Source organism: Lissotriton vulgaris, chromosome 3_1 (genome assembly GCF_964263255.1).
Source record: "Lissotriton vulgaris chromosome 3_1, aLisVul1.2, whole genome shotgun sequence".
Lineage (NCBI taxonomy): Eukaryota > Metazoa > Chordata > Amphibia > Caudata > Salamandridae > Lissotriton > Lissotriton vulgaris.
In genome coordinates this window covers 56,499,660-56,526,904 of record NC_141689.1, presented here as the reverse complement: position 1 = coordinate 56,526,904, position 27,245 = coordinate 56,499,660, and the positions used below count along the sequence as shown (strand labels likewise).

Here is a 27,245-nt window from a genome sequence, read left to right as displayed (position 1 = left end):
GTTACGTCAGTTTTACACTCGTGCAAATGAAGTAAATTCATTAGTATTGAGCAGTCCCTCCCAGGGTTTCCGGATATCCACATGGAATAAATTTACTTGCAAAAATATCAATCAGGAGCCATTTACGTAGTGGCAATAGTGAAAATGTGGCATGGATGCGATCCTCCTGGACCAAAGTTGGGCACCTGTGTGCCGAGAGACTGGCATACATTTTGTGTCCTAAATATCGTTTGGAAAAATAGTGGGCCACCGAAATCAATAATAGAAAATGTACACTTAGTGGGATGCTGTTTTTGTTTAGGACGTTGGTGTCAGCCAAATAGCTTCATAGAATATTCGGGCAGAGAAGCCAGGTACTGCTGGCTGCTGCTGGCGGGTTAGGAGCCAGATAAAACTATACACAGTAAAGACACCAGGGGGCGCTCAGGTGACAAGTTTCCAAAGTGCATTTTCACCATTCCTAGCATGCCCTTTGGCCCTGCTTGATTGACAGCTCGTCATGGGAGCTTATCATCCTCCAATAACAAGCCACCAACCTGCATTTCTGGCCTTCGGGAACATTCCATGCTAAGGATCAATGAACTGTTTAACGTTAGTTGACCGGCGACCTCTGACCCTTGGAGACAGTGAGGCTGACGCGGAAAGTGCATTTCTTTTAGTCAGATTGCCAACTGTTGTGGTGTGACACATCTGTGCTTTCTGCTGGCACAGACCAGTGTGCAACCAAAATACGAGTGAATTCGGGGGCTCGGTGCACCACAAGCTGTCAGTTCCAACAAAGTGCTTTTTTCAGGTACGTGAACAATACAGCGAAGCTCTTTATAATCAATCATTTTTTGTTGTTGCAGTTTTTATAAAGCACGACATCGACCCTGAAGGCATCGGAGCGCTTTACATGAGCACCATTAAAATGACACAAGGACACATTCCTTTGGTAGGCAGGGGTATGAAGAGATGTGCTCAGAATCACAGGATGTTTAGCCGACGGCCCAGTTCCAAGGTCGGCAGCTCTGACCGTTATGCCACATTCTCTCCCCCAAGGGCAGTGTAAGTGTTTGCACTAGATAAAAGCAGGAGGAAGTGTTCTGGACTCTAGGCCTGTAACTCTGACCACGGTGGTGGAAATAGATAAAATGATCCAAAACAGCTCAAGTCCCCCTCCGTGATCATCACCTGTATATACATTGAAGCAGGGCTTTAAGTGGGCCGGGTCTCAAGGGGTCTGAGCACCGGCAGTTTTTTTCAGGGGGCCTCGAAACGGGTCTCTATCGGGCTCTGTTTTGAGCCCTGACAGGCAGCCCGTTCTTTTTCCCGGACTGCGATGACCACTGTTTGCTGTCACTGCAGTAAAAAGTGCCAGGGCACAAAACAAAGCCTGATAGAGACCCGTTTCAAGACAGCACCAGGCACATGGATGTGCGCTGCCCACACTGCTCACTTCTCAGTAGTAGAGAAGTTACAGCATGATGTGATGCCAGGGGAGCGTTGTGGGGGAAGGGAAATCCTTTAAGAGTCATTTTCTTTCTGGATTTCCCTTCTCTTTCTGAAACTCGGGAGCAGCAACATTGTGGTAGGGTCACCAAGGATTTAATTGGAAGCTTTATCAATATTATATACAAGTTATAGTTGCAGCTTATTTATCTTCTGCAAGTAATAACCATTGACAAAGCCAATATTACTTACTTATTGTAGGTATGATGTTACTTGTATCAAATATCTGGATGCAATGACGGAAACAGCAAATTACAAGTCGGGCGGCACACTATGCTAAGCACAGATTTTTTTGCGAAAGTGATTTAAGGCCACGCCCCTAATTACACTGGCCACGCCACTTTGAGAGACCCCCCCAGTTTTTTCATCCCACTTAAAGCCCTGCATTGAAGGATGGCTCAAGCTCAGAAAAAACGTGATTCCCGCCTCACTTTTAAAACCCAGATCACCAATAAAACATAGGCCGGTGATATCTCTTCTCGATCCTAATAACAGTAGCCGTACCTTCCCACAAGAGGCTGTGATCCTCGACACCGGGGCGCAAGCCGTGCTCACCCGGGGGAGTTCCTGAATCCACCCTGGCCCCCCGAAGAGGAGCCTCAGCGCCCCTGCGTCTCTCCTCAGAGGGCGGAAGCACTCGGACAGCATCTCTCCGACCCTGAGAGAGCTGCACAGGTTGCCCCTTCAAGGTACACCATATTTAAGACATGGGGGCATATTTACAAGTTAAGCCAAGGTCAACGACACGCTTCATCACTTTAGAAACGCAGGGGGCGCCATATTACCGAGAATATGGCGCAGCCCTGCATTTCCCCCTGCGCTGGTGCTAAACTTAGCTGCCTAGCGCCAATGTCGGATCCTTGCACCATAGTGCAGGGGGGCCTGTGTTGAGGGTAAGATTGTTTATGTGCAGGAAGGTCCCCCTTCTTGCACATAAACAATCTTTAAAGGCAGTTTTCGAACTTCTACTTAAAAGTTGCAAAACAGCATTTTAAAAAAAAAATGTTATGTGCAGGAAGGGGCACCTTCCTGCACACAAACAATCGATGGCATTTGCTGTTTCCATGTGTGATGCTCAAGGCAGCGTACATGGAAACTTTAAAAACAAGGAGACATAAAGCCTTTCTTCTCTTTGCGCCTGTTTAAGACCAGGATTTCCCTGGTCTTAATTCTAGCGCTGCCTCCTATTTATACTGCCCAAGAGAATATCGTAGGCAGCGTCAAAATCAATTGGTGTTGCGGTGGAACGCCAACCCCAACACCGCTTGCCCACCCCTTTCAGGCTAAAGGCAACGTGAGAGGGGGCCTTATTTACAAGACGGTGTTAAGCCACGTGAAGTGGCTTAACGCTGCCTTGTAAATAAGGTGAGGCCCCTTTCGCCATCACAACATCCCTGAAAGTGAAGTTATGGTGGTGATAGGGGCTTGTAAATATGCGCTCTGGCATCAAATGCAAGCCAATAATGAACAGTGATCCTGCCTGTCTGGACAACAAAATGAACATCTTGGTGGCCACCGCAACACAAGGTGTCAAACTTCTCTAGATGGTAAGTAAAGGAGGGTGCATCGGCTCTCTGCACATCAAGCTGCTAGAGGTGCACAAACTGCGGACACGTAAAGAGACAGAAGCTGCCGCTAGAGGGATGCTTTCCATGTATACAAAAGGATATCAGACCTCTTAAGGAACACATTGAAACTTGTTTACATATCACCTGAAACCAGTGAGCTTGACTAAGGAATTACTACAAAGTGTGAATGCAGTATATTTATATCTATTAGGATAATTATAACAAACATTTGCAATGCAATAGGTCTCGCATTTTTTAAAATTTTACCTATTGGTATTGTAAATGACAATGCCTTTTATCATTGCAGGTTTTTTAAACACATAAATAAAATGCTTTGTCATTTACACTGCCAATAGCTCAAAATCTCGCAAATGTGAGACCTATTGCATTGCAAATGCTTGTTTTTAATAATGTGGAAAATTTTGATGCAGAAAATGTCATTGTTTAGAATACTATGTTTAAGTCTTATTTTATGTGCATTTTAATGTAGTGTGTTTTATTATATGTGTTTGATAAAAAAATGTAATTAGTATATTTAGTAAAATAATGTATTACTTTATGAAATATGATTTGTATTAAATGTTATGAATGTGCATTATTAATGTTTGTGTTAGAGTGTTATCATAGTAGGATGTTGGGCTTTTAGGTGATACATGTGTGGAGATCTTTAAAATATCAATATTTTAATGTTAATGTTAAATGTAATTGTTAATGATATACAAATGAATCTTGTAACATTTGGAAAATTATCATTTAAAAAAATGAGTTAGATATTATGGAAAATAACTAACAATTAAGGTGAATGTATTTATAAATTAGATTGGAAGGGGAGTGAAACCCCTTTGGCATCTAAAACCATCCCAAAAAAAGTATAGTTTAGAGTGGCAATAGTAATTGTAATCTTCTCCAAAATTGGTTAGATTGGAGTGGGAATAGTAAATGTAACCCCCTTTAGTCTCCAACACTCACCCCAAAATATATTATGTTGGAATGGGAATAGTAGATGTTAAAGCAAGACAAGGAGATGATGGACGGAGCGCTGCAACTTTTCAGACACTCCCCCCCAGTCACAGATCTGGGTTGAATCCATCATCATTCTTTAGCTCACTATGCCACCTCAGTTAAGACCCAGCTATATGCAAATTAGTCTTGACCCTGTGTCTCATGGGAACAGTTCAGCCCAAACTGCCAAGCCAGGTCTTCCCTGAACCAGAAACAAGCATCCTGGGACCGGTTTCTAGATAACACCCTTCATCAGCCAGGCTAGCTTGAATCCAGTGGCAAAGTAAGCAGGGACCCACGTCTAGGCAACCCTGCCAACTTAGGGTGAACTAATTGCTCACAGGGCAATGTATTTAAAAAGTAAAATAAGTGGGTTTGCGCTTTATATGTTCTGGTAGTGAAAAATACATACATTTGTTTTTCTCTACTGTAAGACCTATTTATCCTATTGGATAACATTGGGTTACTGTACTACATTGAATACCTGATAAAATTGGGTTGGGAGCGCGGTAAAGATGTCGGGCAGATTTACAATAACTGGCGCATCCCTGAAGATCAGCAGGGATGCTCCAGTTATGTTGTGTGACGTTAGGCATCCCTTGCGCCACCATGGATACGCCGCATTTACAATGCAGGGCATCATGGCGGAAGGAGAGACAGATGCGCGACGCATCTGTCAGCTTATAGGTGGCGCAGTGCTGGAGTCAAATCACAAACACAACACAACTCCAGCAGTGCTCAGGGCTCGCCTATACTTGCTGTGCTGCGTCACCCCTTATGTCTGCTACAAGCAGGCATAAGGTTTTGACTCAACGGGAATGTAAAAGTGACTCAGTGAAATCTTGTACATTTCACTGCGTCACTTTTACGGGGCTTCCTTGTGATGGAACGCCCACCCTGCATTCATTATACCTGACGCAGGTTTAATGTAGCGCAGGGCTTTACAACATGACGCATCTCACTAGTAAATCTGTTGCATAGTGGTGCATGGTTTCCGACGCCGGTGCGTCACAGAAGTGACACAACAGTGTCGTAAAAATGTTGCAAGGGGCTTGTTTATGCTGAAATGAATAGCAATTTAAAATAATCTTTAATGGTAAAGTTTGAAAATTGATTTTTTTATTGTAACCATTGTGTGCCTGACGCCAGTGTCCTGTGTCACATGACTGTGATTAACTTGGCTTTGTGTGTCTTAGACCGTTAGAGAAAGAAGGACTAGGTGTTGGCAGGATGGGTCATCCTGCCAGTATGGCTGTGGCGTAGCTGTTCTCTTCCCCACTTACACTTCAAAGGGCTGCCTTCAGCACACACATAAATGAACCTGACACTGGCCCTTTATCACCCTAGATTTCTTGGTGCCTTGGCAGGGGAAGAACTTTCAAAAACAAGATGTGGGGTAGATATAAATATTGTACCCTCGGAACACATCTTCGATACACTCCCAGCCCTGTGGACTACAGCAGAAGTTCTGCCTTTTCCCCCAGAGGACTGCCTTGCTGCTTGAGGCCTGCTGTGTTCCACAGAGGGCTTTCCTGCTTCCACTAGAGGACTGCCCTCTTGCTAGAGGCTTGCCTTGCTCACTGGAGAACTGCTGTGCTAGTTTAAGCCTGTCCTGCTCTCTCAGAAGAAAGACCGGGCCTGCTTCCTTCATCCCAGGCTAACATGAGTGACTCCAAAGGTAAGTTAGTTGACCTCTTGTTCTAATCTAGAGGGACACAGTAACCTCCAAAGGTCTCCCTGCATCTGTTAAGGTGACCAGCCTGGACCTGCAACTTGACTTGCCTGAGCTCTGCTGGCCTCTGCTAGAGTAGGCCTCTGATCCCCAAAATGTTCCTTCCCAGGTCCTAGATGCATGGCTGACATCTACGTGCACTAATCTGTGAAGAAAGGAGAAACACTGATGTTTTGGGCTCTTAGTGATGGCCAAAGGGCCTGTTTGCGCAAGAGTTTTGCCACCAACAAGAAGTTCCAGCAAAAATAGTCCGTGACGCCTGACTGGCTCTTTGCGCTAATGAGAGACAGCCTGCACTGCCCGGCCTGCTCTTCATGCTACAGCGACTTCCATCCTCGATGCACTCCCTGCTCATCACAGTCGCCTTCACCACAAACGGAACTGTTTGCACCAGACTTTGAGCAGGACTAACCTGGTCCCTGTATCTGGCCTGCACTCTATCACGGCTGGCCTGAACTTGTGACTTTCCACCAGTCTCAAATGACCAGTTGACCAGGAGCAGTGCTTTGTGCTTTCAGGTGCTGTATCTACCTGAAAATCTGGAAAGTTGATAGCTCTGGTTCTACTGATTTAATTCTTGTCATCAATAACTGTTATCTCATTATCTTAAATTGGTTTGGGATTTCTGTTGTGTGGTGTTTTCTGCAGGAAACTGTCTCTCTAGATGGTGCCCCAAAATGAGGTACACTGTGTAGAGAGTCCATGCGACCCTTACTGGTTTACAGGGGTTAAAATAATAATCCCAAATGCTCTCTTTTGTGGTAGACTGGGCGAGTATTTTAGGCTTAGTTCAGCATTTATTGCACGCACAGAGTCAATAAGTGAGACACACAATCAATAAAGAAATCCGACACCAATTTATAAAAATAACACAGATTTTGATATGAATTTAGACACATAGATCATCGTAATCGAGTGCGTACTTTTTAAGATAGTGATTTTTCAAGACTTAGAAAATGCACTGTAATGTATCTTTAAAGCTGTAATGTTATCCTATGGGAAAAACATATACTTCATCCAGTCACTTGACAATGACTGTTCTTCAGGAATTAAGGTAGGTATGGGGCAAGGTTCAAGGCAGAAACAACAGATCACCTCGATCAGCTCTGGGGCGTCCGGGTGCAGAAGTGCTTTTTGGCATCAGGTACGCCGTTAAAGTCAATGCGAAAGAGTCCTGTTGAAAAGAGACTGCAAATGGGGACTGGAGTTCCAGTCCGGTAGACCCCACATGGGGGCTCAAGTCTTGAAGGTCTTGGTCCAGCAGGAACAACATCAGTCCACTTGAACTCAGGTTGGGGGGCCCGTGTGCAGTGGGGCTTTGTCCAGCGAGGTCACATTGCTGTAGACTCTTGCAGTTCTTGATTCCTGTAGAAAGATGCTGCAGGTGGTGACTGGAGGACCAGTCTGGCTAAACCAAAGGGGGGGCATAGCTTTAGAGTATCTCAGAACCGAGTTGCACTGTTGTCTCCCTTGAATTTAGGCTGTGGGGTGCAGGAGTCCTTCGATGCGTTGGTTCGCGGTCAATCCGAGACTTTCTCCAAGTCTTGGTGACCTGGTGAACAGGGGAAATAGGGCAGCAGGGCCACTCTCAGTGCTGGCCTGTTGGATATTGTGGTCCCCTAATGCTAGATCTTGCATTTGTGCTGGACCAACATCAAGCCTAGGTTGCTGCAACTGCTCCTGTACCCATGGTATTTGTGCTGGGCAGCTCATGGAAATCCTGGGGTCTTCAAACTCAGTAAGGGGAAGGATCTGTCTTCCTGGAGCACGAAGACCTTTCTCCTGTTGGGCTGCTCCTTTGGTGAACCAGATGGCTAGCAACACGGTGCCAGCAGATGATTTGCGGTTACTGCATAATTTTAATGTAAAATGGAGGAGACACATTGTTTGTCACTGATTTTTTATGAGTACGCATTGACATCCCCATACACATTTGGGATCAGAAAGGATTATTAGTGGGATTATGATTGATTTGCACTTCCCCCTGATTTGTCGGAATAGGTGATTACCATATTCTTCTCCTTACTGCTGTTTCTACTTTATTTTAGTCCATTTGTTGTGCATCACTGATTTTTACTTGGAGCACCTGTTCATTTGAATATGACATAATGATCAGTCTCTTGTGAAACATTGCTTTAGAATACAAAACTGAAACATCTGCAATATCATTGGACAAATATCAGAGTATTTTTTTGATACATTCTTTCGTACAGTGAAAAATCCATGATGTTTTGTTTTAAGTTAGAGTTGTGCTAGAACACTAGGTTTGCAGATGCAGGGAAGCAGCTCCGCTACTCCAAGGGATATCTTACCCGGTTGTTGAGGGGCTGGGAAATCCTCCAAGGGTTTGGGGAGGATGTCCAGCTCTTAGCAAAGGCAGTCCAGCAATTGTCAAAGTGCATTCAGCCTAGAAGGGATTTTCACCAATCTTTGGGGCAGGTCTTTAATTCTCACTCTCTTCGGTCCTTCTTCTTTCTTCATTGGCTCCCAGTAGTTGAATCTGATTTCCTGGTGTCATGGGGCCACTATAAAATCTATTTAGAGGCGTTAAGGGGAGTGAAGAGTAGTAGCCAATTGGCTATTTATCCCTGGGGTCACTACACGCTGGATTACCATTTTCTGTGGGGAGTGGGCATCACCCTGTCCCAGAGTTCCTTATTCCACCACACACAAGATGATAGAATTCTCTCTTTCAGGCTGCCCACCTTAGGGGTGTGATTAGCCTTGATGTGCAACAACACGCCACCTTGCATAGCTAATTTTCCACCTGTCCTGGTGTCACAGGGGCCTTTGGGCATGGGGTGGCATCTCCCAGGTCTGTGGGAAGCCAGGCTCACATATCAAAGGTGGTGTGCTTTTTGAAGCTCCCTGCCTTGACATGCTAATTTTTTTTGCCATCCTGCTGGAGAAGGTCTAAACACCTCTTCAGAGAGCAAGCGTTATCTCTGACATCGGAGAGCGGGGCTCTCACCTCCTAGAGGGTCAGAAACCTGGTGACAGGCTGGAGTGGACCAGTTAGCCAGCACACTAGAGGACCAGTAGAGTTATGGGGCACCTTTAAGGTAGCCTCTGGGCATATGTATTAGCAAAACCATCTCTGGAATCAGTGTGAGTTTATGAATACGAGGTGTTTGATACCAAGCACCATAGCTTTCTGTGATGTCACTAAGTATCTGAGTAACTCGTTTTGACCAGTGCCCAGTGCATACCTTAGGATGGCTTCCCTGTTCACTTGCAATGTCTAGAAATAGAATTAGACATTACAGGGGCATATCTGCTCATGCAGATATGTCCTAACATAAAACATAATGCACCTTGCCTTAGGGCTCGAAGGCCTGCTGGAGGGTGACTTACATATATTAAATGCAGTGACTTTGGCATGACACCCAGGAGTGTGTCAGGTTGTGTTTTCACTCATAGTTTGTTCCCCGTCATACAGCCTGTAATGGCAGTCTGGGTGGAATTTGTGTGAGGGTCCCTTAGATGGCATAAGATAGCCCTTAGGGACCGTTTTTTGTACCCACACCCTAGACAGCAGGTGTTCCATTTACTAGGGACTTACAAAGGGAGATAAAGTCCTTGGCCAATTGTCAACAATCAGACGTCAAATTGGTTCAAGGAAGGAGCACTGGCACTAGGATCTGGTTAGCAGGCCTCAGTGCACTGTCAAAGTAAAAAATCAGCATCTATTAGCAAAAAAAAGGGGTGCAATAAAGTCGGGGGATAACTGCAACAAAAACCAAGTTTCCTACATTTTCACTTCATCGCTGTGTGTGCGGCATAAACACACTTCCTCTAAGTTAGGCCTGACTGCTTTGGTGCGAACCTCTCCATGGGTACAGCAAAGTATATTTTAGCGACTTTTATGTGTCAACATGACAAGGATTGTGTTTATTGCTTGAGTAGGGGTTCACCCTCCTCAACCGATGACCCAACTTCTTACAGCTGTGATGCAAGCTTAGAATATAGAGGCAAAATGCTATACATCCCATAGCCAAAAATCCATGGGGCATATTATCAGCAACTAGCGATATTAATCGCTAAATAACCTTAGCAACATTTTTTCTATCGCCAAGCATCGCCGGATTTTATCGCAGCAATAACGTGCTATTAGCAACGTTTATCTCAAATGCGTTAAAATATCCAGCGATAGCGGCTTAATGCGTGAATATCGCTGGAAATCCTGTGATATTCAGGCATTAACGCCAGTAGGGTCCTAACCTGAATATCTAACTCTCATTGGATATACAGGTTAAGAAGTGGTCTGAGCAGGCGCTAGTTTTCAGCAATATTTGCACTTAGCGCAAATTTTTTTATCGCTACGCCTGCGTTGATAATAGGTGACAGCGATGTTAGCGACTGCTTTCAGTCGCTAACAGGTTGGGTACGCCCACTTTGCATGTCATTAGCGATAAATATCGCTGACATGCAAAGCGGGCCCCAAACCGCTCGCTAGCGCCTACAAACTGTTGTTAACTGCTGTCTCGCTAGCGCCTACAAACTGTTGTTAACTGCTGTTAGCGACAGCTTGCTAATAGGGCGATAAAATTATCACCGCTTTAGCGGGAAGAAGTCCAGCTAAAGCGGCGATAAGGCCCTTGATAACATGCCCCCACGTTCTCCTCTTTATCACTTACACACAATATTTTGCCAAAGTGGCCCAAACACGCCACTACGGCAAAACTGGACTATATATTTGATAAATATTCACAAGCTGAATTTCCTTGCTCTCGTAGACTATGACATCTGAATAGGGTATGCTCTTTCTGGACTGTACATGTAAACCCATCAGTTTCTCTACCCAAATCCTATTGCTGTGTTTTTTGAAAATGTGGGACGTATTTGCAACATTTTAATACGGCTATACCATTCTGTAAAAGTACTGTAATTGAACAGAATATACTAAATCATTTCTCAGAGTAAAACATAAACACTGATGATTTATAAAATACCTGATAAGGCAATTCTCTAGGTCCTTTAACTGAAAAAGATATTACAACTTCTATCTTTATTCTCTGAATGTCACGGTTTAATCTTGAAACTTTGCCTTGTCCTGCTACATGATTTAGTCAAGCCTGCAACATAATGTGGTCCTCCTCTGCACTTTTGTACTGAATACAAATGAAATGAATAATGTTAGCCAAGTCAGTATTTGAATTTATTTTAGGTCTGTTATGTCACATTTCAGAAGCATGCTTAGACACTCCAGGCTCCCAGAAATGTGTCCATGTACTGGCCTGGCTCACACTGTCCTTCGGTAGGGTGCATGTAGCATGAGCCTGGGTGCCTACATGTGCACCATTAAATGCTTTGTCCAGGAACTACACTTATTATTAGGAAGGTGGAGTATGATTTAATGCTCAGGGGGGCTCTGAATGTCACTCCTAATATCAGTAAAATGCGCAATATTTGCTCACAGGTGTTTGCCGAGATTATTCACCATCTGGTTAATAGTTAAAGGACGAAAAATTCCAGCTGGTGATTGTTGGCATTGCAGATTCTATGTCTACAAAGATCTCCACTCCACCATCACTCACTGAGTGGGACATCCCACCAGAGAGCAGCAGGCAGAGTGAGAGCTGACACCATCACTCACTGAGTGGGAGAGATCCCTCCTGAGCTGGAAGAAGAGAGCAGCAGGCAGAGGTGAGAGCTGACACCATCACTCACTGAGTGCGGGAGATCCATCCTGAGCTGGAAGAAGAGAGCAGCAGGCAGAGGTGAGAGCTGACACCATCACTCACTGAGTGTGGGAGAGCCCTTCTGAGCTTAGGAAATCCACCTGGGAAGTGACCTGACCTCCAGTAATCAGCCAGAAGGTGAGAAGGTTATTCTCTTGGCAACTTTGTGAAGTTTGAATAGATACAAATACAAATGTCTTAGCAGGACATCTCTGCAAAATGTTACTTTGTGTGAGAAATCGTCAGCAACAGAAGGGCTTTTATTGGCAACAAATGTTTTGAGAACTGCAACCCCTTCTTTTTAGTGGGAAAAAAACATCTTCTGCAAGAAAAGAAGAGGGAACTTGCAAACCTGTGATCCTTTTCAAAGGGCACACACAGTTCAGAGGAGGCATTTCTCCAACATAAGTGCTTCCATTAAATAAGCATAGTATCCCCCTCTAGCACTCCCATCATGGGTTTTAGACTTGTATTGCTTAGGGCAGGATCTCAAAGGGGTTTCAAATGATCTGAGCCCATATAACGATTCGGAAAAGCTTTTCTGAGTCATTGAACAGGTTGAGGAAACCACACCGAGCTGGTGTTTGCAAGGGGCATTCCTTCTAAACACAGGTTTATGCTGGTGGGTATTAATCCATCCGCAAACATTGACGGCCATAATGACCATTAATTCATGCACCGCAGCAAGACGCCTTGCTGCGCTGTGTGAAACGGAGAGGGCAAGCATGCGCCACATCTATCAAAACCCGCCACAGTCCTGCTTTCGCCGTGCACTGGCGCACTTTGGCTGCCTCGTGCCAATGCAGGCAGGATTGATTTCATGCATCAAGGGACGCCTGCTGCACAGAAACACTCCTTTACAGAATGCAGCACATGTTAAACAGGAAAAAACTAGGAGAAATACAAATATTTCTCCTTGTTCCGCCTCCCCTGGGAAGGTGTGGCATGTTCATGCATTCCAAGGTCCGCCACTCATGGTAAAGGCTGGTGAAAGCCAGAGTCCCACACTCCACCCTGGAATGCCCACCTGGAGCAGAGTAACGTAAGGCAGCTACTTGTGCGGGCTTTGAGTAACTCCAGTCTTGTGTGGCTTTGGAAATCACATCTACCTTTTGTGTCGCCGTGAATTTGCTTTCATGCCGCAAGGGAGACACAAAACCTTGATAAGTATGATCCTTCTATTTTAACAAATTAACCATTTGCAATTGAGAAGAGGTCCTGTCACACTGGGGATGCTGAAAACTATTTCTTTTAGTAGCAGGCATTGGTCCATGGGATAACTGCTTACTCCTAACAAGATTTGAGACACTTTTTTAATGCTGTCAATTATCTTTTCAGGAAAGCGTGTTGCATATTTTAAAAAATATTGCTTTATTTAAAAGCAATCATAGATGTGGTGGCATTCTGACTGCAATGTGGGTTGTAATTTGCAACCTACGTCATTAATATCAATGATGTAGGTTGAATAGCGACGCACTATGGGTCTGTATTTTGTGGAATGACCTATTAGCACATAAGTTGGTTCACAAAGTCACAATGCATTGTGTGCGAAGTACATGTGTGCAGATTGTGTTTACTTTTACGGAATGGCAACCAACATCCTAATGCCACCTGCAGAGCTCGTGACCAGAGCAACCCTCTATTTTCCTTGTCCCACAATAGCACACACTTGCACGATGCTTCTGTCAATGGTGGCTGCTAGTTACCTATTGTCTTCTAGTGTATCCTGCCCCTTTGAACAGAGAACACTGTCCTCATATCTCTAGTACAGATATCCTGAGAAGGGGCAGGCACTCTGTTACTGTCTACATCTGGCTCCACACAGCTGTAGTTGTCTGGTGGCAACTCTAATATTATCATTGAAATTACATATTGCATATATGTCCATTATGTCTCAGATAAAGTAGGGGCATGATAGATGAAGATTGCAGTGCACCCCTCATCCATGGAGGGGTGTCCTGGAATCTGTGTCACCCTCGGGCCGGCACACTTCAGAATGAAAGCAGATGTTCCACGTCTGCATCCCACCCAGGAACAGAGGCATGACCTGTGGATGTCAATGTGACCTCATGAGCTCTAGACCTGCTTGGGTGCTGGGGGGGAGAGTCTACTGACTCTCAAATACCCTCCCCACCCCACTGAACCCTGGTAGCGCCTGCCACCCAATGGATGCACCGCAAGGCTTCAGCCCTCCCTCCCAGAGCTGCACACACAGGAGCGGGCTCTGCCCTTCACTCACTCTATCGCGACAGGTCCTGACTATGGATTGGTGCAGACAGCTGAAAAAACTTTGTCTGCGCATTTGAATGATTTGTCCACAATAAAAAGAGATAGTTCTGGCCGCTCAAGGGGCTGTCATACCCTACTATACGACCTACCTGTTAGACGGCCGAGAGCCGCTGCCACAGCAAAGCCACCGTGCCTCGCCTTTGGAGCTTATTGGCTCAGACAATTGCTTGTGATGATGCTGTACCTCAAAATAAAAAAAAAACAGTAAAGGCGCAATGACACATGCATGAGAGCACACGTACTCACCAGCGGAATGAGTAGAGAGATCCTAGGGCTTGTGGGTAATATGGAGGAGTGTGTGGGGGTGGGTGAGGGAAAAGGGGAGAGAACACCACAGAAGCACACAGGTGAGAGAAGGCAACACTGAGAAATGCAAGAAGGCGAAAGTGTAGCGCTGGGGAAATAGCAGTACACAGGTAAGAGAGTAAATGAAGGGGGGTAGAAACACCGGAAGCGGCGGGAACCTGCTTCAGCCTCATAAAGATGGCACGGAAAAATTTCCATCTAATCCCCCCCCAATCCAGGAAACTCCTGATGCAGGGGCTGGTGAACTCCAGATTAGATTACGGCAATGTGCTGTATCTGGGGGCTCCAGCCTCTGTAGTCTATAAACTTCAATGTGCACAAAATGCGGCCGCAAGAATCCTAACTGGAACCAAAGCGAGGAGCTCGGCCAAGCCAGCCCTCAGAAACCTGCACTGGTTGCCAGTAAAAGAACGGATCAAGTTCAAAACCCTGTCCATTGCCCACAAAATAATGCACGATGAAGGCCCCCCCATTCTCAGACCACTTCTGTCACAGCATCAGTCCTGTAGACATCTAAGATCCAACTCTCTATCTCTCGCGAACGTCCCTAGAATCAGGAAGGCCAGAACCGGCGGTCGTCTGTTCTCTTACAATGCCCCCAGATTGTGGAACTCCCTCCCACTCTCTCTGAGGCAAGAACACAACCACCTCAGGTTCAGGAAACAACTAAAAACCTGGCTCTTCCCCTAATTTCCCCTGATTACCTCTCCCCTCCTTCCCCACCTTTCTGGAGCTATGATCACTAGCGCTGGGATGCCCTACGGTAGCTACGCGCTCTATAAATCCCAAATCAAATCAAATCAATCAGACAGCTGCATTTGTGTAGTGCTTATTGTTTAATAAAAGAGAAACGAGAAGCCGGTGGAGGGAGGAAAAGCAGACAGACTAAAGAAAGAAAAATAAGAAAGAGGAAAGGAGAGAAGGGCATGGTGGAGACAGCTGGAAAACAAAAGCACTCTTATGGAGCGCTTCAGCAAAATAATTGTTCCCTGAAACCTAGCAGTAGAAGGATTCATGTAAAGAGGTTATGCTACAAGGGAAGGACAAAGGCAAGATGGACAATGCAAGTCATCCAATAAGAAGCAAGCAAATGAGAGTGACAATAAAGCCACCCTATAGCAAGCAGAGGTGGGCTTTCAAGACACTGCAAAATCTTGGTAAGCGGACAGTAGATCTTGCGCAGCCAGAGAGCATGCACTGTCTCAGAGGCTCGACCTAACAAAAGGATATCAGACACCTAGTATTGTTTTTGTTATGTTGGAATAGTGGGTGATTCCCTTAAAACCATCAACAGTTTAGTGATGAGCTGGACCACAGGGGAGTCTCTTGCAGATGCATCTCCATGTGAACATGGAGTCAGCAAAGAGCTGAATCTTAAGACAGGATTGGTCAACTGCTGGCACCTGAGCCATGTCTTATATCACCACTCCAATGTCATAGTATAGACTGAAGCAGACAGCAATACACTGCACCTCCAGAACTGCTGACCGTCACAGCAGGGGCAGTGTGGACCCGGGGATGGAGGTGAGTCTGTCAACAGAGAGACTCTTCTGATGCAGCACATCCAGCATGGGAATACTACACCCAACCTCTGTCACCCCGAGTAACACACCTTCTCCATCTCTTGTACTTCCTAAGCACTTCAGTGTGATGGGGGAGGGGGCTGTGTGTTTGGACATGTGAGGTCCTGGAGGAGAAAAGGTGCAAGCATAGAAAGGTTGAGGTAGAGACAAACTGCTGCAAACCTCACAACCTTTCTATGGAGTCTTTTTCAGCCACAATGCTGTTCTAGATTGTCACAGCTTCAGGTATTTAGCTGTCTCTGTTTTCTACATCAGTGCTAAATGATTTCTCTGCCCTCCTATGCAGGACAAAGACCCGGCAAGCAAATCGCTGAAACCTGCCACCATGGGACCCCGAATACTGATTTACTCGCTGCTCATCGTGATCTCCATCCTGGAAAGCTCCTATTCTGGTCCAGTTGCCATTTACAGTAAGTGATCTGACACAGGAGTCTGAAGCACTTCAGTTTAAAGAGTGACTTCATGCAGGGACAGTGATCATGACACTATTAGACCCCCCCCCTGCAAGAGGGTGGAGTCCATCCCACCCTTACAAAGAGTAATAAAGCACCATATATTTGGTCAAAACCTTGCCACACCCCAGATATGCTGCCGCTCAGCTTTAGTGATGTCTCCATGGTATTCATGCTCTTAGACGTGGCTTAGGCCCCATTTAGAGGTGATCAGAGGACACCCTATTCACTGAGCTGCTTCACCTATGATACAGGCACAAACAGGAGTTTGCACATCAGGACCACCACTTTCCTGCAAGTTGTTTTGAAGACTCAAATTTCACTTTCTTGAAACAGTGTTGAACATGTGTTTTGAATAAATTGATACAGCAGAAAGCTGTGCACGTTAGTCATTATTCTTATCTTTTAAATGTAGTTCCAAAGGCTCCCAGCAGAGCTCGCCAATGCGTGTAAAGTCATGGCTTGGGTCGTTAATGAAACAGTACAACAGTCATATGTGTCTCTGAGGACAGAGAGCAGGGCTCATCCATCTGTTTGAAGTTATGGTTTGGGCAGTTAAATAAAGAAGGGACTAAAGTCACATGTGTCGTCATTGAGGGGCACACAGCAGAACACATCGATGTGTATACATTCTTGACTTAGCCAGTTACTAGAAAGGGACAAAAGCCATGTGTGTTACTTTGCAACTGAGCAGCGCTCATTCATGTGTGTAAAGTCATGGATTGGTCAGGTTATGAAGAGAGAAGAAAGCCATATGTATATTTAAGGACACAGCGTTCATCCATGTGTGTAAAGTCATGGATTGGGCAGGTTGCGAAGAGGGAAGAAAGCCACATGTATATTTAAGGACACAGTGTTCATCCATGTGTGTAAAGTCATGGATTGGGCAGGTTGCGAAGAGGGAAGAAAGCCATATGTATATTTAAGGACACAGTGTTCATCCATGTGAGTAAAGTCATGGATTGGGCAGGTTGCGAAGAGGGAAGAAAGCCACATGTATATTTAAGGACACAGCGTTCATCCATGTGAGTAAAGTCATGGATTGGGCAGTCAGTGAAGAGGGAAGAAAGCCATATGTATATTTAAGGACACAGCGTTCAGCCATGTGTGTAAAGTCATGGATTGGGCAGTCAGCGAAGAGGGAAGAAAGCCATATGTATATTTAAGGACACAGCGTTCAGCCATGTGTGTAAAGTCATGGATTGGGCAGTCAGCGAAGAGGGAAGAAAGCCATATGTATATTTAAGGACACAGCGTTCAGCCATGTGTGTAAAGTCATGGATTGGGCAGGTTGCGAAGAGGGAAGAAAGCCATATGTATATTTAAGGACACAGCGTTCAGCCATGTGTGTAAAGTCATGGATTGGGCAGGTTGCGGAGAGGGAAGAAAGCCATATGTATATTTAAGGACACAGCGTTAATCCATGTGTGTAAAGTCATGGATTGGGCAGTCAGCGAAGAGGGAAGAAAGCCATATGTATATTTAAGGACACAGCGTTCATCCATGTGTGTAAAGTCATGGATTGGGCAGGTTGCGAAGAGGGAAGAAAGCCATATGTATATTTAAGGACACAGCGTTCATCCATGTATATAAAGTCATGGATTGGGCAGGTTGCGAAGAGGGAAGAAAGCCATATGTATATTTAAGGACACAGCGTTCATCCATGTGTGTAAAGTCATGGATTGGGCAGTCAGCGAAGAGGGAAGAAAGCCATATGTATATTTAAGGACACATCGTTCATCCATGTGTGTAAAGTCATGGATTGGGCAGTCAGCGAAGAGGGAAGAAAGCCATATGTATATTTAAGGACACAGCGTTCATCCATGTGTGTAAAGTCATGGATTGGGCAGTAAGTGAAGAGGGAAGAAAGCCATATGCATATTTAAGGACACAGCGTTCATCCATGTTTTTAAAGTCATGAATTGGACAGTTAACGAAGAGGGAAGAAAGCCATATGCATATCTAAGGACACAGCGTTCATCCATGTGAGTAAAGTTATGGATTGGTCAGGTTACGAAGAGGGAAGAAAGCCAAATGTAATCTAAGGACACAGCGTTCATCCATGTGTGTAAAGTCATGGATTGGGCAGTTAGTGAAGAGGGAAGAAAGCCATATGTATATTTAGGGACACAGCGTTCATCCATGTGTGTAAAGTCATGGATTGGGCAGTTAGTGAAGAGGGAAGAAAGCCATATGTATATTTAAGGACACAGCGTTCATCCATGTTTTTAAAGTCATGGATTGGACAGTTAACGAAGAGGGAAGAAAGCCATATGCATATCTAAGGACACAGCGTTCATCCATGTGAGTAAAGTTATGGATTGGTCAGGTTACGAAGAAGGAAGAAAGCCAAATGTAATCTAAGGACACAGCGTTCATCCATGTGTGTAAAGTCATGGATTGGGCAGTTAGGGAAGAGGGAAGAAAGCCATATGTATATTTAAGGACACAGCGTTCATCCATGTGTGTAAAGTCATGGATTGGGCAGTCAGCGAAAAGGGAAGAAAGCCATATGTATATTTAAGGACACAGCGTTCATCCATGTGTGTAAAGTCATGGATTGTGCAGGTTGCGAAGAGGGAAGAAAGCCATATGTATATTTAAGGACACAGCGTTCATCCATGTGTGTAAAGTCATGGATTGGGCAGTCAGCGAAGAGGGAAGAAAGTCATATGTATATTTAAGGACACAGCGTTCATCCATGTGTGTAAAGTCATGGATTGGGCAGTCAGCGAAGAGGGAAGAAAGCCATATGTATATTTAAGGACACAGCGTTCATCCATGTGTGTAAAGTCATGGATTGGGCAGTTAGTGAAGAGGGAAGAAAGCCATATGTATATTTAGGGACACAGCGTTCATCCATGTTTTTAAAGTCATGGATTGGACAGTTAACAAAGAGGGAAGAAAGCCATATGCATATCTAAGGACACAGCGTTCATCCATGTGAGTAAAGTTATGGATTGGTCAGGTTACGAAGAGGTAAGAAAGCCAAATGTAATCTAAGGACACAGCGTTCATCCATGTGTGTAAAGTCATGGCTTACCCAGTTAATAGAAAGAGTCAAAAGCCTTATGTGTCTCTCATGGTGTGAAGGAGAGCTCATCCATGTGTGTAATATCATAGTGTGGGCAGTTAGTAGAGAGGGATGCGGGCCATATGTGCCCCTCAGATTGAAGAGGAAAAGTCACCCATTTCAGTAACATCATGATTTGGGCAGTTAACACCTTCGCTGCGGCGGCTATTTTGCAGCAGGGCTTAGGGGGCGGGGGGCCGTGCGGCACGCACATGCTGGTGACGGAACCGCTCCGTCATCAGCTGCGGTTGAGCTGTGCTGATGACGGAGCGGTTCCGTCATGGCCCCGCCTGCTCAATAGAACGCCCAGCGCAGGCGCGGAATCCGCGCCACGCAGGCGCGTCGGGCGGGCCATGACAGAACCGCTCCGTCATCAGCACAGCGCCACTGTGGCTGATGACGGAGCGGTTCCGTCATCAGCACAGAAAGAGTTAAGAGAAAAGGACAAAAGCCACATATGGCTCTGTCTAAACCTAGAAGCGAAGAGCTCCATTGAAGAAGGATGTCCTTGATGGGAATCACGACCTTGGTGCCGCACTCTGTTCTCACTGAACCCATCCCTTTGCTAGGCAGAAGACAGTACTGTATCCAGAGCTGATGCAGTCCAGATAGTGCATTATAACTTATTGACTTACACACCGATCCGATCAAACCAAGCTCTATTCGATTTTATGCCTGTAAAATCACAAAAGCAGACACAGCATTATAAACACGTCTTACTCTTACCTATAAAAATCTTATTTACTTACACACACTCTCTGTATCCTGTAAACTACAGCAGAATACACACTTATACACAGCTTCAACAGACCCTCACACCCTATTTGGCGTGCTCAATCTTTGGTAATGGCACTTATGTTGTTATGTCACTGAACCCCGCAAATTTTGCATCAGCATCCTGCATTGTCATATCAATGAATCTGTGACTGTAGACAGAAAGTAGTTTTTTTAAACCTGTCGTCTTGGCACAACTCGGGGTCCCGGATAACTAATTAGTGGGTCCCGGACTGCTTACAAAATTAAATAATATTAACAAATCAATACAATATACATACATAAAGAATCAATTGTAAAATTGAAATTTCTAAAATCTTCTGAAATTATGATGGAATTTGAAATTGGAAGCCAGAAACTAAAGGGGTCATTAGGATGGCGGGCGGACAAAGTCCGCCCGCCCTCCTATCGGGAAACGGGACGGCCCGCCATAAGGGCAGGGGTCCCGTGGGGGCTATTAGGATGCGCTCGCCACAGTGGCGGGCGCATCCTGCATTCCTGTCATTGTGGTGGGCGGTGCACTCAGCCCGTCCGCCACAATGCCAGGAAGGCATGTCGTGCACTTCCATGCAAAACATGGCAGGCACCCCACGGTGCCTGTCATGTTGTGCATGGAACTGCAGGGGGTACCATAGGTCCCCCCCATGTGCACCCCCACCCCCCAGAGTCCCTGGGGGCCCGCAACAGGCCCCCGCAAGCAATCCCCAGCATTTCCACTGAAGAAAGGCATGTTTCCGCCCCCATCTTAATATGGCTGGCGGTGTCTAAGAGACATCACCACCATATTAAACTCTTTTCTGCCCGTTCAATTTAATCTGACCGGGCGGTAAAGCAGCGGATTGTCTTTCCGTCCGCCACGGTCCCCCGCCATAGTAATATGGCAGTGGGAAATGGGTGGCGGGCGAGGAAGGATCTCGGGCAAATCGCCACCGCCATGCGGGCTGTGGCGATCCGCTCGAGATCCTAATTGGCCCCTAAGTTGGTATCTTCATATTGATTCCTGGACGCAGTGCAGGTGTATCACCCAGAGTATAATATAGACAATGGGTGGCCTCAGTTGAGTTTAGAAAATCTCTAAGCTTCCCATTAAAATTCAAATGTAATTTGTTTGATAATTAAATAAAATATTTAATATTTTGTGATTAATGCATGCCTGTCTCTATTTTTGTGTTTTATTTTGTGGTTCAAATCATCCAACATGATCATGCCAGGCTACTCAACTTCCAGTAATAACTCAGTGGGGGTCTCAGATTATAATAACGAATCAACAGGGATACCTGGAGTCCAGTAATGATTAAGTGGGGATCATCGGAAGCCAGAAGGTTAGGAATCACTGCTATAATGGCCCATGTAGGTTCAAAGATTCATACTTACTAACCAGGGGCCACTAGTTGTCTTGGGCATTCCTGGTGACTGGCAATATTTAAAGAAGGGTCCATATACACAAGCTCACTAAAAATTCATAGAATCTTCAATTATTTAATCTTCCCACATATGCTCCTCATTTTACTACAGAATATGATTCCTCTGTTTTCGTGGAAGGCATCTAAGGAACAAAATTGCTTTTAATCATTTCTAAGTGAATCCTCAGGTTGGTGGGATTTGTATCCCCAAGTGAGTTGTCAATACTCCTGGCATCAGTAACTCTAGGTGTGGGGAAATACAAGTCCATTCTTGATAATGAGAGCCTATATGGATTGTATTTGATTCCACATTAATTTTCAATCACTACATTTGAGGCACTGCCCAACTAGATATCTTTCATTCAATCCTCCTTACTGTGTGTCAGACCCAGTTTTATCCTCTGATGCTCTGAAATGTATTGCCTGAGGTGTATCCTGCACTAATTCTAATACATCCATGTCTGATATTACTAGTATATGCCTAGCATAACATGACTTCTGGTATGGTAGGAAGATCTAGTTAGTTTGACTAATGTAAACAGCTAAACCTGCAGTCAGAGAATGACAGCTTTGCACTGGGGCAGATTTTCTACTTTCTCCAGAAGCAGTTTGTCTTGATACCCTCTGCAACGTTGCAGTTTTCCGGTCATGCTTGAGGAACACATCTCAAATTCCTATATGTTCATTTGGATCATCATTTCCAATGGAGTATCTGTGTGCAATTTAGTCAGGGAAAAAAGTCAACTTAATTCTGCAATTGCACGTTTTTTTCTTCAGGGGAAAAATAATATTTCCATTGAGGAATCACTTAGCTAACACCCACGAAGTTTGGGGATAGTCTTCTACCCTACCATCCCTGGAAAATGAATTCTTCCTTTCCTTGCTAAGAGAAAATCTCCAACTAGGTCTGAATGGAAAAGGGTCAGAAGAGAGCTTGTGCCTGGCACAGCCTTAGGTGTATGTGGGCATTGATAAACTTTCAAGGCTGACCATGCATTGGAACACAAAATCTCGTCCACTCGTGTGAGATTCGCTCCTGCAAAGTATTGAACTGGCTTTAGGTAATATTACGTAAGAGTGGTCATTTTTATGCAGCAATATTAACTTTTGTGAATTCATGTTGCTTTGGTGAATAATATACCTACTTAAAGAAAATGGGCGTTCAGCCACCTCTCTTCAGCCATTGGTTGGTTGCATTATTTGCATTTTGCATCAGCCCACTACAGCATAAAGTACTGGGCAATGGGTCAGTTTATTTCAGCAAGGTAGTTCCCTAAGTACCAGTCTTTCTGTTTTCGCGTTATAATTACTTTAGTGTTGTCTCTGGGTTTAGAGTCCAATTTGCTGACAAGACCATTCTGGTTTTAGATTGATGGTGGCCAAGGAGCTTCATGAGCAGTACAGTTTTACAAAAGCATGGCAAAACAAACAAGAGTTTCCAAAGGTGGTTGGCCAACACCAGCCCTATTGCCTTTGCCAATTCTTGTTTTGACACAGTGATTAACTCGTAGTTTACAATCTCCTAGGAGCACCGTCTCGCCTTCATTGCTTATGCCTGATATTCCCTTACATTTTCCAGTAAGCCCTTGTTTTAGTCATTTCATACATATTCATGAAATAAGGCATCAAAGAGGGAGCTGCCATTGAACAGGATGTGCACTTGGGTCACCCGGAAGAGATTGCACGCCCTATTTTCTCATTTTTACATGTAAGATGAAAAGTTACTTAATAACGTGTACATTGCTCATTCGCCCATGGATTCTTGTTGCTACATAGTTTAGAGAAAAGGTTACATTTGCCCCAAATTAGGAACTTTTGAAAACAAAAGATGAACCTTGTATTTGCTGCCCCACATGTGAAGTGTGGTTCTGTGAGAGGGATTAGCTCAGCAGCAGGAGTACAGTTTACATATGTTTGGTTTAAAGAATGAATGATTTGACCTCTCCAAGATATATTTTCCTCCAGATGTTTGGTGTTATTTATTTTATTCTTTCAAGTTTAATGGTCAGCCACTAATGAATCAATTTTTTTAAACTGTTTTCCCTAGGATTCAAGAGGGAAGTCAACTGTAAATCTTCAGCTGCTAACCTCGACGATGCAGTCAGGAGTGTCACTAAAGCTGAGGACGTGAGGCTGGAAACCGAGCTGATGATGAAACCCTACGCTAACTGGGAAGAGTTCCTGGTGCCCGCCCCCATCTCCATCGCCATTCTGGGAGAGCTGGCAGCCATTTCATCAGGCCAGGGGGACTTCTCTATCAACCTGAATCCACCAAAAGATGGATTCAAGTACATGAAATACCCAGAGTCCTTCGCTGCCACCCTAATGCAGGTCTGCAATAAAGCTTGGGTTTCCTTCAGCACTGCAAACAAAAACATGGATCAGATCAGGCTCCTCACAGGTTCCATGCCACAGGCCAATGCAGACATTTTCAAGATTCTGTTCCAGAAGACTGCTATTGTTAATGCCCTGCTCCCACAGCGCCTCAGCGCTTTGCTCAGTTTGTCCAATGAATGCATATCATTAGCTCAGTCTGTGGAGATGAGTTTTAGTGACACCATTCATCTAGTCCAGGAGGTGCTTGAAGCTTGTCTGAACTCCAAGAGGGGCTATGAGAAGAAGCTGACTGATGTGAAGATTGCCCTGGAACAGCTCACCATAAGAGAAGCAGCCTCAAACAAATCTGTGCAAATGGCAGAGGAATTCAAGAAGACTACTGAGACACAACTACAGGATGCATCAGTTGCTTATAAGAAGGCTTTGGATAAAGTGCCCTCTGTGTGGGAAACCATAGGTGCTAATTTTGTGGGTGGCCTTCTTGATGCACTGTCTTTAACTTTGTACAAAGTTATAGACATATTTCTTGGTCCAGGTGGCCATGCCAGTGGGACTGCTGGTAGTGTTGGTAGTGTTGGTACTGCTGACACAAGGGATGTGAAGTCCACCCAGGCAACCCACAATATTTGCTCCAAGTCCAATCAGATGACAGCTATCACAGACGGCCTTCGAAAAGTCTTGGATATTACAGGCACAACTATTAACCTAAAGATAGTTTATGATGAGAAAGAGAACGCAGTGACAACAAACTATGTAAAAAGACTGTTATTGTCTTTGAAACAGGATGTAGCGGATGAGGCTGAGTGTAAAGCACAAACACTTATGGATGCTGTTTTACTATCTGCTGTTGCTATTTGTGAAGACTTGGAAAGAGCTGCATTATCTAATAATACAGATGAGAAGGAATTGAAATCAATAGCTCAAAAGATACATTCACTGTTTAGCAGCTCATTAAAAGTTGATTCCTACTGCAAATCAGTGACTTACTCTCAGCCTTTGCAGCAAAAGCCACCAAATGCAGCCAGCACTCAAGGCCGTGTCGGCATCGGCACTCAGTCTGCACAAATGGCACAGGCACGAGTGGAACTAGCCAACCTTCAATTAAAAAAAGTTCAGGACATGTACAAGGAATCCTTTGAGAATGTCAAAAGAGAAAATGAGAAACTAACAGCCATCCTGGTTGAAATGAGGGGGCACAAACTGGAGGAAATTGATTTTGTTACAGCCAAAAATATGCTCATTAAAGGCTTGGACGCCCTGGGGAAGGTGAAGGAGCAGTGGGAGAAGATGATCCGCTTCTTTCAGATGTTATCCAGCCTCATTAACTCCTGCCTAGGAAAAAATGTCAATGAGTTAGTGGAGTCCGCCAAATTGGTGCAGAGCATTCCCAATTATTCTTCTGAAGCCTTTGTGAAGGACATGTTGTACAACCAAGCCTTCAAAGCCAGCAACATTGCCAACTTAGTCCACATGATCTCGTCTACCTACTGCGAGGTGTCACAACGCTACCTGATGGACCGCGTGAGCGCATTAGGAAGACTTCTCACCATGACTCCCTCAAATCCTGCATTCCGGCTGGAGCGCGAGAAGTTACAAAGTGGTTGTGCTGAGGCTCAAAAATCAATCCAAGATTTGGTGATTTCAAAAAAACAAGACTTTGACAAGAGTATAGAGGCAAGAGTTGATGCAATCAATTGCCAGCTGGGATCAGCTATCCCACCCATGTCAGCAGCCGAAAAGAAGCAAATTGGTGAAGCTGTAAATGCAGGGGCAAACACAGTGGAAGATTCAAGTAACATAAGTTGAGACATATTTAGCTTTGTCTAAGAGAGCAAAAAAGTTCTCTTTAAGTAATGGGTAATCCCTTGAGGTGTGATTTGGAGGTGGTGGGTGGAATCTGTTCCATTCAATGGATTTGGATAGCAGCAACTTTACATTTGGTGTATCACATTTCTTGCTTCAAATAAATGTTGCCCATTCTTGCATTATCATCAATAAAGTCTTTATTTCGATTTTTAAAATTATAAAAGACAAAGTACATCATTAGTTAAAATACATCAGATATAATATGCGATCTACAATCATCCAGACTAATGTAAAAATCGCAAATATATTTACATATGAGTTAAAAACATTGTTTCATAAAATGACAAAGTTGTAAATACAAAAGATAAAAGCACATTTAAAAAGCGCATAGAAAAATGGATGTACTTAAAAACACAACAACTATGATAGTACAGTTTCCTTTTATCAGCCCATAAAATGGGGACCAAATTTAGGCAAAGGGTCAGCAGGTGTTCATCTATCTCGGGGTCTAGACAGATATTTTATCAACATACCCATTCCATCTTATCTCAACCCTCAAGAATAGAAATAAAAACGTTAGCATACCTCATCTTGTTGGCACGGATGACCCACATCCAGCTCAAAAATGTTGCCACTGCTACCACTATAGAATCTTTGGTGTTTGTCGTTAGGATCCTTAAGGCCTCCAGAGCCAATCTTGTGCCCAGATTCATACAAATAGGTTTAAGCCATTTGGTCCTTGGTGGATTATAGGCTGGGCATACGAACAAAATATGCGCTAATGTCTCAATTTGGGCAGGACATGAAATGCATTTGTCATCCGTTGGCGGATGCCAACTACTAGTAAGAGATCTTATAGGGAGTGAGCCCACCCTGAACGGGTGATACAGTTTACTGTCTGTTGACCTGATGATGAGGTCCCAATAGGTTTCAAACTTGGTCTCATGCTTAAGCTTCAGGAATTCTCTAGTCAGGGTGGGCCTCATTATAGAGGAGAACCGCTTAGTTTTGACCATATTCCAGTAGACTGCCTTAAAGTACTTTTTAGATGGAAATAGGTTAGCAGATGGGTCCTCCCACAGGGTACTCATCCCCAAATTAGCCAGGGTGGTTTTGATGTTATTAAACCAGGAGATCTTGTATAAGCAGCTCAACTCCCGAACTTCAAGGAGAGCTTTAGAATACAGAGTAAACTCAGGTGTGGTCCAGAGCCTTCTCCAGAATGCTATAGGTCTGAAGCGTGCCGAGTCCTCTATGCTGTAGCAACCCAAATCAAGATAAAGGGGTGTAAGTGGAGTGGATTGCAGAAGGCCTATTAGTGCGCTAATGAATTTATTTTGGGCTAATACCATCAATGTTATATCCTCAAAGCCCCAAAGTTCAGTGCCATATAATATTGAGGTACTGATTTTAGAGTTGTAAATCCTAAGGTTGGGGACAATGGGTTTGGTTTGAGAAAGCCTCTGCTCTTTTATCAATACACCATCTAATTGTGCATGTTTTAAGGCCAGCATATCGATCTGGGCCTTCCAGTTTAGTTCCCTACCTAGTGTTAAACCCAGATAGGTAAAAACATCAGTCTGTTCCAAGGGGACATTATTCATATACACTCTCCTGGTTATGGCTTTGGATTTGTGGAGCACCATAAACTTTGTTTTCTCCACATTTACCACTAATTCATGGTCGTGGCAGAACACCTTGAAGCGTGACAGAACGGCCTGCAGGCCCTGACGAGTCTTAGATATTAT

General features: G+C 44.5%; 1 protein-coding gene across 2 annotated transcripts; it reads left to right on the top strand.

The window, feature by feature from the left end:
* Positions 1-643: 643 nt before the first annotated feature.
* On the top strand, positions 644-25,690 carry LOC147725935 (uncharacterized). Of its 2 annotated transcripts, XM_086960064.1 has the most exons (4): positions 644-793; positions 11,213-11,612; positions 15,939-16,062; positions 23,402-25,690. In XM_086960064.1, exons 3-4 carry the CDS (start codon positions 15,978-15,980, stop codon positions 25,495-25,497), a joined length of 2,181 nt encoding a protein of 726 aa, XP_086816190.1. In that variant the 5' UTR covers positions 644-793; positions 11,213-11,612; positions 15,939-15,977; the 3' UTR covers positions 25,498-25,690. The 2 variants fall into 2 exon arrangements, with proteins under 2 accessions (XP_086816190.1, XP_086816189.1); XM_086960063.1 differs by lacking the exon at positions 11,213-11,612.
* Positions 25,691-27,245: the final 1,555 nt, after the last annotated feature.

Bases quoted from the DNA above. Each gene is read 5' to 3' on its own strand.
- LOC147725935 (XM_086960063.1), top strand. From the start codon at position 15,978: ATGGGACCCCGAATACTGATTTACTCGCTGCTCATCGTGATCTCCATC. The intron at 16,063-23,401 runs GTAAGTGATCTG...TGTTTTCCCTAG, and splicing joins TGGTCCAGTTGCCATTTACA to GATTCAAGAGGGAAGTCAAC.